Source organism: Macaca mulatta, chromosome 3 (genome assembly GCF_049350105.2).
Source record: "Macaca mulatta isolate MMU2019108-1 chromosome 3, T2T-MMU8v2.0, whole genome shotgun sequence".
Taxonomy (NCBI): Eukaryota; Metazoa; Chordata; class Mammalia; order Primates; family Cercopithecidae; genus Macaca; species Macaca mulatta.
The window spans coordinates 168,369,928-168,383,511 of record NC_133408.1 but is presented as its reverse complement, the minus strand read 5'-3'; the positions used below and the strand labels follow the sequence as shown (position 1 = coordinate 168,383,511).

General features: G+C 41.3%; 1 protein-coding gene across 4 annotated transcripts in view; it reads right to left on the bottom strand.

Annotated features, from left to right (window-relative positions):
* CALU (calumenin) overlaps positions 1 to 13,372 on the bottom strand; it is a 33,616-nt gene extending 20,244 nt beyond the window's left edge. For 2 of the 4 annotated variants that reach the window (XM_077994759.1, XM_077994760.1), the window contains exons 1-2: positions 4,432 to 4,459; positions 4,002 to 4,233 (exon numbers count right to left, since the gene is read on the bottom strand). In XM_077994759.1, coding sequence (XP_077850885.1) covers positions 4,002 to 4,233; positions 4,432 to 4,444 — 245 coding nt within the window. In that variant the 5' untranslated portion in view covers positions 4,445 to 4,459. 4 annotated transcript variants of the gene reach the window in all.
* Between the last annotated feature and the right edge of the window lie 212 nt (positions 13,373 to 13,584).

The following is a 13,584-nucleotide window of genomic DNA, read 5'->3' as shown; positions in this document are numbered from 1 at the left end:
ACCAACATTGAACAGTTCAACATTATTTATAATGGGATGCAGTTTGTGCTCAAATCATACTGGTTACTAATAGTGCCACTGTACAGTTCATAAATAAAGGGCAAGGAAAAAGGGCAACCAGAACCCCTCCTATCCCCAAAAGGTATTTTTAAACTATTATAAATAGCCTAAGAGAAGGATCGCCCAGATTAAAAAAGACATGACTGTTCAAGACGGGCTTTTCTTAATGAAGCTGGCTAAAGAGCATTCTATTCAATGCAAACATCTCAAATGGTTTAACCTAGGGGTTGGCAAACTTAAGAAAAAAATAATATATATTTTTTTTACTTAAACAGAAAAATAGTTTACAAGGCAAACTTCTTTTTTAAAAAAGGGACAGATAGTAAATATTTTTGACTTTGTGGGCAACATATGGTATGGTGTGTGTGTGTGTGTATTTTTTTCTTTTTAAACAAGCCTCTAAAAATGTAAAAGCCATTCTTGCTGATCATCAAGCCCGCAGGCAGTTGTGTAAGTACACAGGAAGTGGGCACATCCTATTTTAGGCATAAGGCTCTAAACCATCATCTTTAAATGCCTGTGTAAATTTATAAAGCTAATGGTGTCATAGTCCTGTGACAGCGGAGAACCCTATGGATGCCACTAAATAAACCTTTATTCTAGGACAGACACAATGCATTAGTGCACCTCATGTTATTTCTTTTAGGAGGTAGCACATACCTCTACATTTCAAGGAGCATAAAGCAAACCCTTCAGTTGTTTAAGAATTTGGATCAATAAATGGGCTCCAGAAGGGTGACCAATATTCCTGAAATTTTCAGTACACAAAATTTTCTTATTTTTATTGTTATTATTATTTTTTGAGATAGGGTCTTGCTCTGTCACCCAGGCTGGAGGGCAGTGGTACAATCACAGCTCACTGTAGCCTTGACCTCCCAGGCTGAAAGGATCCTCTCATCTTAACCTCCTCAGTGGCTGGGACTACATGGTCTCAAACTCCTGAGCTCAAGCAGTCCTCCTGCTTCAGCCTCTCAAAGTACTGGGATTACAGCCGTGAGCCATTGTGCCTGGCCCAAAATTGTATATATAAGCACGCACTTTTCTGAGGAAAGTCCTTAGCTTTCATTAGACTCCCAAAGGGCCTGGGCCTGTGATCCCCAAAAGGATAATGAACTGCTCTAGTTCACTCCTATAATAAATATATCGAGGATTTTTTTTTTTTTTTTTTTTTTTGAGACAGTCTCTCTTAGTTGCCAGGCTGGAGTGCAGTGGCGTGATCTCGGCTCACTGTAACCTCTGCCTCCTGGGTTCAAGCAATTCTCCTGCCTCAGTCTACTGAGAAGCTGGTACTACAGGCACGCGCCACCACGCCCAGCTAACGTTTGTATTTTTAGTAGAGACGGGATTTCACCATATGGGCCAGGATGGTCTCAATTTCTTGACCTCATGACCTGCCTGCCTCAGCCTCCCAAAGTGTTGGGATTACAGGCGTGAGCCATTGTGCCCAGCCAGAAAACTTTCTAAATATTAAGAACCACTACCTCAAAACAAATCTTCATTTTAAGGATACATAAAATGGCCTGTCAACATTCTTAATAAGAAAAAATACCTGAAACTTGTATATTGAATTGTTTTTAAATGCTTCCTGTGTTCTTTTAGCTATTATTGCAAATAAGGCATAAACAATGACTTACCTCTTAATAATTATGTGTCTTATAGACAGATGGAAAAAAGGGGGAACCTGTTGTTCCCAGTTCTGGTATACATTACCCTACCAAAACAATGTCTGGAAATGCCATAGTAAACAAGTTTTTTAAAAGGTTCATGTGGGATTCTTGCTCCCAACAGTATGTTACTATATAAAGTAGGGATATTTGTCACTACCAACAAAATTTGGGAGAAGCAAACAGTCTATTCGCACATTCCATAAAAAACATGACTTTATCATCTTGTTCTAATCAAATACAGAATCTGCATATGTGACGAACTTTTAATATTCACTGATCACAAAAACGAGTACTTTCTACTGAAAACTGCCAGCAGAGCTTTATCTCTACCTGCAAGGGATCAGAATATCCTCATTAAAGTACCATCTACACTAAATGACACCAAACCTAAGGGCCTTCCATTATTTAAGAGTAATTCTGTGAAAAAATATGTGCAGAACAAAATGTGGGTTGGACATGCACAAAATTAATGGGCGTAACATAAAGAATTAGAATACCCTCTGCATTTCTATTTTCTTTTCTTTTTTTTGAGATGGAGTCTCGCTCTGTTGCCCAGGCTGGAGTGCAGTGGCACGATCTCAGCTCACTGCAAGCTCCACCTCCCGGGTTCATGCCATTCTCCTGCCTCAGCCTCCCGAGTAGCTGGGACACTACAGGCAACCGCCACCACGCCCGGCTAAATTTTTTTTTTTGAGACGGAGTCTCGCTCTGTCGCCCAGGCTGGAGTGCAGTGGCCGGATCTCAGTTCACTGCAAGCTCTGCCTCTCGGGTTTACACCATTCTTCTGCCTCAGCCTCCCAAGTAGCTGGTTCTACAGGTGCCCGCCACCTCGCCTGGCTAGTTTTTTTAAAAATATTTTTTAGTAGAGACGGCGTTTCACCGTGTTAGACAGGATGGTCTTGATCTCCTGACCTCATGATCCGCCCGTCTTGGCCTCCCAAAGTGCTGGGATTACAGGCTTGAGCAACCGCGCCCAGCCCCCCCGGGCTAAATTTTTTTGTATTAATAGTAGTGATGGGGTTTCACCGTGTCACCCAGGATGGTCTCGATCTCCTGACCTTGTGATCCACCCGCCTTGGCCTCCCAAAGTGCTGGGATTACAGGCGTGAGCCACCATGCCCGACCTGCATTTCTATTTTCAACCTGGAATGTTAGTACGGTTATTAGATTAAAACTGAAAGTGAGGATGGTCTCTCAAAGGAAAGCAACCTAATAGAACACTAACTCTGTGATGCATTTCTATCTATATCTACTTTCAAATGTTATGTGATAGTACTCATTCTACATAGCAAAATATTTTTATTATTTCTGTCAACGTTGAAGAATAAAACACTGTATCCTTCAGTCAGTAGATAACCCAATGAAAAAATACATTCATTCTGCAGCATCTTCCAAAGCAAATCCTGTAACAATGTCTTATGACCAAAATGCTACCCATCAAGGCAAAATATTTTTAGAAATTGCTATGTGTGGCACAACTTTCCACACAAATCTCTCGAATACAGTTCAGAAAGTTGCACCAATAGTGCTCACTGAGAATAATATTTTTATAAAGTTGACCTGCATTTTCTTCAAAAGGAAGGCTTTGGAAGGACCAAAAAACACACTGTCAGATCCCCAATTAGAAATACTCAGCTGGGATTCTACAAAATCAATTTTTCAGGTCAAAAGCTGTCTACCAAGAGAGCCAAAGAACCTGACTATGGCCCCGCTGTTACTGAAACAGTAACTCATACTCAGACATTAAGTTACAATTTTCTAAAAGACAAAGTTGGTTTGATTTTTGTTTTCTACTGAAGCAAATATCTGAGAATGAAAATAAAGAGGGTGAAGGACACCCCGGGAAACCATAAACTTCATAGGGATCCAATGTGCAGTTTATTAGCCCATCAAAGACTTGGTTTGTGCCAGGTCAATAGGGCACAGTTTTTAAAAATTAAAAGCAGCAGAGATGAGAAGAGATGAGAAATCCCCCCATGCTATATTCTTCTGGGAGCAAGATAATGCAGTTCAAGTTGGGTCCTGCAGTACTTGGTACTTTTATGCAAAAACAATGCTTTGCAGAACAAGGTACAAACTGTTATTCAATTAAAAATGTATGAAATCAGGCACTTAATGAAATTTTAGAGGTAGTAATTCCATGATTAGCTTTCAGAAGATATATTAATAGTTCAATACAACTTTACTCATAACTGAGCCAGAAAAGAAGAAAAGAATTAGCCTTTATAAAGAATGTCATTACCCACACTAGACCCCTGACAGCTGGCACCTTACCCAAGCCTTTCCTTGCTCTCTTCTGGTGTCAGCTGATCAAAGGTCTTTGCTTCTTCAGCACCCAAGAAGGCATCATGGTCATAATCAAAACTCTGAGCATCATTGTGAACCTTGTCACTGAGCTGAGGCTCATGATGTACACGGTCCTTCTTTTCTGTAGGCTTGCTCAAGGCAAAGGCTGTGCACAGGGACAGGCACATAAGAAACTGTCGCAGGTCCATGATAATTAGATCTTAAAGAAAATGAAAAGCAGTTAATTCAGGAGGCAGTATGCTTAATAATTAAATAAGAAATTAAAAGCTCACATCCCAAATTATTAATGTGATACACACATCTATGCAAGTCTTTTATATTATCCCAATTACTTAATCCATAAAATAAGTATGGTGGAATATCGGACTCTTCAATTATTATGGTGAGAAATTTTTACCAGTTTCCTTCATCTGATTGTAGGCTGATAAGAAACTTATAGTTAAAATGTCCACTTTCTGTTTTCTTTCAAAAGATACGAAAGTAGAACTTTAATCCCTTTGCCTAAGTTCGTAAGAATTAAAAGTGAAAGAACCAAGATTTAAATGCTGATTCCAAATCCTTTACTTTTTGTACGCATCAATGGTCTGGTCTTCAAATATGGCTGATTATTAGAATCATTTAGGAAGCTTTAAGTTTCCCCTATTGATTTAGATTCTCTGAAGCTGAATTCAGACATTTGCAGCTTTAAATGTTTTTTAGGTGATTCTGATGTTCATGAGATTAGGAACCAGTGAAACACTTGGCAGCTTCCTTGGTCTATAGCACCAAGTCTCCAACATCCAGGCTCAACCTTGAGTCACCTTCAAAGGCCAAATCATTAAAATGGTCTGGCCACAGATAAGAACTTCTTTATCCTTCTGCACAGTTGTTTCCGATACTTGCCTAGGCATAAATACCACCTGTAGTACTGTTCAAAGTACAGATTTCCAGGCCCTGATTCAAACTTTCAGAATCTCTGTAGTCACAGGAGACTCTAATGAACAAGCACAAAGCTGGAACACTTCACTGAAAAAATGTGACAAAAAACCTGCAAAGAAGCTGCAGAGTAGAAATCTGTTTAGTACACTCTACTGATTCCCCACAGTACTATCCAGAGTGGTTAAAGTCTTAGAGGAAAAAATAAAATTAAAAATCAAGAACAAGGGTTTTCAGGATTTTACATTTTCTTTCATCACTGGGAAAGCAGCTCAGTGGGAGTGGGTGGGAGGTCCTGAAATGGCAGAGGACGTATCAGTGGAGAGTGGAAAGTGTTCTAGAATAAATACAACGCAGTAAGACAAATAGAAATGTACCTAAGGAGATAATGGGAGCGGCGGGGGGCAGGCGGGCAGTCATTCCCAAGTGCCCCAGTCTCAAAAAAGGTACTGTTACTGATGATGTGAAGGTTAAGACTTATGAAAATCCATCAGAAGAAGCAATGTGAAAGCAAGACCATGAAACCCACAGAAAAAGGGGTCGAAGATGGTACTTATCTTATTCTATTCCTATCAATGTTAGAACTTGGCTATGTTTCTCAACATTGTTTCATTCAATCCCATCAAAATACCCACATTTACAGACAAAGATACTTGTATTAAGTAAGATGTTCAATGATGACAGTTCATAACGATTAAAAAATCGGAAAACAAATACAAAGAGAGAATTGGCAAAATATATTAAATCTTTATTATGGAAAAATACACAAAGGTTAAAAAGAATGGGCCGGGCGCAGTGGCTCACGCTTGTAATCCCAGCACATTGGGAGGCCAAGGTGGGCGGATCACAAGGTCAGGAGATAGAGACCATCCTGGCTAATGGGATGCTGAAACCCCGTCTACTAAAAATACAAAATATTAGCCAGGCATGGTGGCGGGTGCCTGTAGTCCCAGCTACTTGGAGGCTGAGGCAGGAGAATGGTGTGAAGCCGGGAGGCGGAGCTTGCAGTGAGCCGAGATCGTGCCACTGCACTCCAGCCTGGGCTACAGAGCGAGACTCAGTCTCAAAAAAAAGAACGACATGAGGCTGGGCATGATGGCTCATGCCTGTAATCCCAACACTTTGGGAGGCTGATGCAGGTGGATCACTTGCATCCAGGAGTTTAAGACAAGCCTGGGCGACATAGCGAAACCCTGTCTCTACTAGAAATACAAAAATTAGCCGGGCATGGTGGCACGCACCTGTAGTCCCAGCTACTCAGGAGGCTGAGGTGGGAGGATAGCTTGAAACCACCAGGTGGAGGTTGCAGTGAGCTGAGATTGTGCCACAGAACTCCAGCCTGGGTGACAGAGATCCTGTCTGTGTCTGAAAAAAAAAAAAAAAAAAAAAAGAAGCCAGGCGTGGTGGCTCATGCCTGTAATCCCAGCACTTTGGGAGGCCGAGACGGGAAGATCACTTGAGGTTAGGAGTTCGAGACCAGCCTGGGAAATACGGTGAAACCCTGTCTCTACTAAAAATACAAAACTTAGCTGGGTGTGGTGGCACACGCCTGTAGTCCCAGCTACTCAGAAGGCTGAGGCATGAGAAGTGCTGGAACCCAGGAGGCTGAGGCTGCAGTGAGCTGAGATCGCGCCACTGCACTTCAGCCTGGGTGACAGAGCGAGACTCTTTCTCAAAAAAAAAAAGAGTGCAAAAAAAAAAAAAAAAAAAAAAAGAACGAGACGCATCTATCCACAGTGATATGGAGAACTCACCACGATATGTCAAGTGAATAAAAAAAAGCAAGGTGCAAAACAATGTGAAGATCTCATTTACATAAAAAGCAAAACAAAATTAAACAATCTCCCCAGCTCGTTTTTATTTGTATAAAATACAACACGCACATAAATGGTGTGGAAAGATAAACACCCATGTGCAAACAGTGGTAACCTCAAGGTTCATGGAAGAGACACGAATGGGGTGGGTTGGTAAGACTGGTGTGAAGGTGAACTTTAATACTGTATCCGCTGTATTGTCTAATTTGTATGAACAGCACACTCTCAGGTTTATTAGCTTTCTGTGTGTATTACTTGTAAAATATTGCTCTGGGTGAATAACACCACTCTGGCTGACCCTCCAATAATTCAACTGATCAATCAAATCAGAGTAAACAGAAAATTCGAGATTTAGTGGCTCTATAAATACAACATTAAAGTGAGCATGCCTTTACTTCAGGGCAAAATGAAACTTCTATCTCAAACTATAAACAAGTCTTATTTTGAGAGAGGGTCTTACTCTGTCACCCAGGCTACTTGGAGTGGTGTGATGATAGCTCACTGCAGTCTGGACCTCCGGGGCTCAGACCATCCTCCCACTTCAGCCTCTCAAGTAGCTGGGAATACAAGTGTGCACCACCATGCCCAGCTAATTAAAAAAAAAAAATGTTGTAGAGTCTCACCATGTTGCCCAGGCTGGTCTCAAGTGATCCTCCCGCCCTGGCCTCCCAAAGTGCTGGGATTACAGTCGTGAGCTACCATACCCAGCCTATAAACAAATAATGCTGCAGATAAACAAAACTTTGGAAACAAAAAACAGAATTATATGTTGTTGATGTTTTGGGATATATCCCAACAATATGTATGACAGAGGCTTGCAGAATCAAGTAAAATCAAGAGTCACTGCAACAAAGGATTTTCCTTATGCCTAAGGGGACTTTAGGAAAATTTTACAAATGATTACATTCTCAAAATAAAATATAGCACAATACCCTAACAATTCTTGCCAACCCCAAATATTACAATATGAATAAATGCTTATGCACTCTAACATTATGAGGGCCTGGAAAGGATACTATACCAAATTTTAAGACATGCAGCATACAGAAATGTAATATACTGATTCACTTTGTGATTTAGAGGGAAAACTACATTTATGTTTCAGGCTTAATATCTTGATACCAGGATACCAGAATTCCAAAGAGGAAAAGCCAAGCGATTTAGCTTTATCACTCACCCATTTCTCCTTTCTTCCCCTCTCTCGATTAAACTTCCAATCGCACCCTTAAACAGGCTCCTCCATTCTGTCAATCAATGCTTCTCAGGTCTCCACTACCCACAGTCTTTCCCAGACTGTGCTATTCCTTCAAGCCTGCGATTCCCTTTCCCTCACCCACACAGTTTCTACCCTGCTGCCTCTGCTTCCTCACCATCCAATGCTACCCTGAAATCTGGCTTCCTTACTATTTATTGATGAAACGGCCTACAAACGTCATCAAGGACCACCAGATGGACAAAGTCAATGGTCCATCTTTAACTTCATCTTTCTGCAGGGAGGAATGAAAAATCTGCACTTTAAGTAAGTTCTACTTAAAAAAAACAAAACGTCCTTTGTGCCCACATATACCAACTCCTGGCTATTAGAAACTTTAACAAAAGGCCTCTTGTTTTATGAATACAGACACTAAAAACAAAAAACACCATCCATACCAAAAACTGTACTAGATTTATCTAAAACCATATGGTTTTTGGTATGGAGCATGTGTGTATGTTCAAGCAGAAACAAAGGACATCTAAGACAAAGGATATTTTATGTGGGAAGATGTGAAAAGGAACAGTAAAAAAATAACTTCATATACAGCATTTGAAAAACTACATTAGTGCACTTCATTTTCTTTTGTTGAGACTGAGTCTGTCTCTGTTGCCCAGGATGGAGTGCAGCAGTGTGATCCTGGCTCACTGCAACCTCCACCTCCTGGGTTCAAGTGATTCTCCTGCCTCAGCCTCCTGAATAGCTGGGATTACAGGCATGCTCCACCATGCCCGAATAATTTTTGTATTTTTAGTAGATACAGGGTTTCACCATGTTGTCCAGGTAGATCTCGAACTCCTAACCTCAAGTGATCCTCCCGTCTCGGTCTCGGCCTCCCAAAGTGTTGGGACCACGACCAGACAGTGTACTTCATTTCTGAAGCATCTTTGTCTTTTCAACCAAATTGAAACCAAATGATACAAAGTTAATGGCCCTTCTCACCATTTTCCTCACCCACTTCAACACTTTATAAAAGTTTAGATTGGGCCAGCTATCTGGCAGTGGCTCACACCTGTAATCCCAGCACTTTGGGGGGCCGAGGTGGATGGAATGCTGGAGTTCAAGACCAGCCTAGGCAACCCCATCTCCACCAAAAATACAAAAAACTAGCTGGGTGTGGTGGTGCAGCTATAGTCCCAGCTACTCGGGAAGCTGAGGTGGGAGGATCCCCTGAGCCCCGGAGACACGAGGTTGCAGTGAGCCATGATCATGCCACCACACTCCAGCCTTGGTGAGGAAACAAGACCCTGTCTCAAAAAAAAAAAAAAAAAAAAAGAAAAAGAAAAAAGTTTAAGTTGGATACTTTCATCTAAAAAGTAAAAAAAGTTTAGAGGAATAGGTACAGATCACAGATCACTTCCAGCTGGAAAGATCTTTGTGCATCCATTGGGCCATATATATTGATCACAATACTGGTCCAATGGATATACTACGGACATAATGGACAACATAATATTAGGAAAAATATGATACACATAAATGAAAGACTTAGCTGTATGAGCTTTTATCATGCGATCTAGAAAGTAAACCAATGCTTGTGGAAACTGAATCTCCCCACCCCCCATTTCTCAAATGAGTCTCTCCTTCTAAAATTTTGTGTCTCTTCCACGAAAGGCAACATCTAATATTTTTTTCTTGGGGAAAAAAAAAATCTAGACCTGTACTGCCCAGTACAGTAGCCACTAGCCACATATGATTACTAAGCACTTGAAATGTGGCTAGTGTGAACTGAGATTGGTATAAGTGTTACATTTCATATCAAAAGAATGGTATTTTATATGTATTAGATTAAATATTATTAAAATTACTTTCCCTGTTTTAGATTTTCACCTGAAAATTTAAAATTACATATATGACTAGTATTATATTTTTATTGGACAGCATGTTAGGCACAAACCAAAAGATTAGAAAAGATATCCAGTAGCTATCATCCTTTTGTAGTATTAATGTCACTAATAATGATCTTCTATAAAGTTGTTTTCATGAATCGTTCCAGTAATTTTTAAAAAGAAAAGATTAACAGGGTTAAGTGTGATTTTAATAATAACGAGTCTTAAGAATTGGTTTCTTCGATCCATCCAAAAATGTCCTTAAAAGCTCTAAATTCTTACCACTCCTCCCTGCCCCACCCTTCAGGTAAGAACTTAAGAGCTTTCAAGGAAATTTTTGTCCTTAGTGTCCATAGTGGGTATCCATTGGACCAGCACTGCAATCGATATATGGCCCAAGCTTTCAATTTTGGTAAAGTGCCATTGGTCACAGAATACTTAAATTGTTTCAGGGACATTTAGACGTTTAAATTCAACTTCACAAGAATGTTAACACTGAGTGATCCAACAGTTATTCTGGTTGACCAAAGACCCATTGCTCAATGTTAACAATTGGGAGAAATGGGTGTGGTAGTAAAATTCCAGTTCTCTGAGCTGGATGGATATTCACCAGAAAAGGCATTTACTTCTCCATAACGCAGCAAAAGCAGGAGCTCATTGTTTAACTGTCTACTTCAATTGGAGATTACAGGGAACAGCCTGATAGCAATTTAACTATACTAAGGCCCAGGTTATGAGATCTAGAAAATGAAGTTATCTTGTTATCTATCTGACATTCTTTACTTAAAAACTTTAGTACTATACCAATGGACCAGCACATAAAAGTGATGGCATACTTTATGATTTGATAAAAGTCATGACACCAAAACATAATTTATTTAACGTCTCTCTAATGATGAAGTTACATCGGTTCATCAATATATTCTAATTATATTGTGTGATGGAGGGAATACATTTACAAGACAGCTGAGATAATAAAAGTATAAAATCTGGCTGCAGAAGAAAAACCCTGAGAATGTCTCAAACTATTACTCAAGCTTCATTAGTTCTATAACCAAAGCAACCAGCACAAACTAAATTTTTCTGGCTAGAGAATAAAACACTTTTTAAAGAAGGACAGGAGCCTTAGTTTCTAGCTGTAATTTTGCTGTGCATGTGTAACAAGCGTGACATTGCTGAGAATTTGGTAGTTAATTTAACTCAACCTTCCTTCAGTGCCAGATGTCTACAAATAAATTTAAGATCCTAGAAGACCTACCTACTATGATCACTCTAGCTGGAAGTGATCCGTTATTTTTTTCTTTTTGGACAAAAAGGGTATGATCCAATATAAACTTCTATAAAACTCATTTGAACCACTCAATAACAATGACCACAGGCTACTTTAAGTTGTCTCCTTAGCTCCCCTTTAGAATCTGCACTTCTGGAAGAATGTCTACATATCAGCTAGTACAAATTATTATCCCTATATTGTCCCTAATACAGTGTCTTGCACATTTTACTGGATTAATACATCTTACTGAATTAATTGGGCGGTACTTGGCAGCAATGTGGTTCCTGCCTGCCTGTGTTTTCCAAGCTCCAATTCCGTTTACTGGATCTGGCAATCAGCCAGGAACAGGCAAGTGTTATTTCAGCTGTCTTAACTCTAATACATAAATTACAGCATCAGCAACATCCATACTTAAGAGTTCAGACAGTGACAATCTAGGGCCTTATGGTCTAGCTAGCATTTCCCATGGCTATCCCTGGCTACACCTCTGTCCTTCCAATATCGCCGGTACAACTACATTACAGAAAATCTGTGTTAACACCAATGTACTAGGGTGTGGTGTTGCAGTCTCAGCCACGTGGGAGGCTGAGGCAGGAGGACAGCTTGAGCATGCGAGTTCAGGGCTCCACCTGGGAAACATAGTGAGACCCTCAACTCTAAAATAAATAAATTTTAAAAAATAACACCAATATATAGATCCCAATACTGCTCTAATGGATATAAAGTGCTATCAATAAGTATTTCTTGACACATCACTGGATGAATGAAAGCAAACAATGATTATATTGAGAGTGACAATGAGTTGGTTTCAAAGCTATATTGAGTACTATTCACTCAGGCATACTCAATATATTTTTGTGAGCTTGTGATTCTCAAAAGAATCCTATTGGAACCCCCGTCCCCAACCCCCAATCACCGTAAAACCTCAGATTAGGCCTTGGCAAACTCATTTTCTTGACAAATACTTGTCAACCCCTGACAAGTGTTAGTAGGTAGGTCTTCTAGGATCTTAAATTTAGAGGTTATATCTGGTTCCTCGTTTGGATTATACATATAAATTCTTCAGTGATGACTGTCGTTTGGTATTTGGTTAATTAAATCTACTGAGTGAGGCCAAACTTGCATTTGTCTTGTGTCAAGTTCCATTTTATGGCAAAGACTAATTTTATAGAGATTCCAAGGTTCTCTGCCTCCAAGCTGAATAAGCTACTAGAACAAAAAACAACTAGAAGCCACCTTATTCCCAATTCACTTACGTTGACTTCATGGTCCATGCCAGAAAATGAACGCAATTCAATTCTCAAAGACACTATTCTAGAATTTTATACACTTAGGAATTCAGATCACAGGCTCAAAAGTTTTAGCAGGAGACCCAGGGAGCTTTTACCTTGATGCAAAAGTAGCTTTCGAAACTGCAAGCCACTCTACTAAACGCTTAATCACGGCAGCTATAGGGAATTAAGTTTATTTCTGACCGCAGCATGCTAAAGATCAGTAGGATATGGGGCTAGAAGCAACAAAAAACGTTAAAAGGAAGATTAATTCCCCAACAAAGCTTTAAAAACTATTTTCTGTCGCTAACTGAAATACGTAGCCAAACATGGAAGCTCTAAACATTCGGCTTTTCTTTAAAATTACAGATACCACCTATTGTCTTCACTCGTTCTTTCCCCCGTTTCTGCACCCTTTAGGTGAGTGAACACGACCTTGGCAGATGCACCCTACTCTCAGGATGTGGCCTTGGGGCGGGGCTGGCACATACAAGCAGGCTGGTGAGTGGGAGGCAGCAAGGAGCTGTTACAACACTATCCAAATGCCCTCCGACCTTCCGGAGGCAAAAAGTGACCCTCCGGTGCCAGGGACTCAGTGAGTGGCGTGACCCAGAGACGGAGGACCAGGACGCAGCAAACCAGGCACAGAACAGTACCCAATGGGACGGAGTTCGACCGGACCAGCCCCCTTCCCAGAGCGCGCGGGAAGACGGTCGGCGGCCTCCATCCCAGGCTGCACACCGAGGGCCCTGGGATATCCAGCAGGCTCAGGCCTGGGACCCCGGCGCCAGCAGAGACAGGGGCCCCGAGTGACGCAGTCCCCTGCCTCGCCAAGAACAAGACCGGGGACAGAAAGAAAGCGAATAAAGATGAGGCAGTGGTGAAGAGGCTGGGCATCACCGTACTTACCTTTCCTCGTAGCCCCCACAACACAGGATGCCGAGGCCGCCGCTCACCCACTGGCTCAGCTCACGCGCGCAAGCACCGCCCAACCGGAAGCGGCTCCCCGACCCGCCCTCATCCGCCTCGCCGGCGGCCTCCCGACCAATCATCAGCAAATTCGCCGCTGACGCATAGCTTCCCCGAGCAGCCATTGGTCTAACAATCGCATAGCCGGGATTGGCTGGAAAGCGCCACGTCCCCGGGACCGCGCCGAGTTGCGTGGACCGGATTCCCGCCCAACTCAAGTCCCTGGG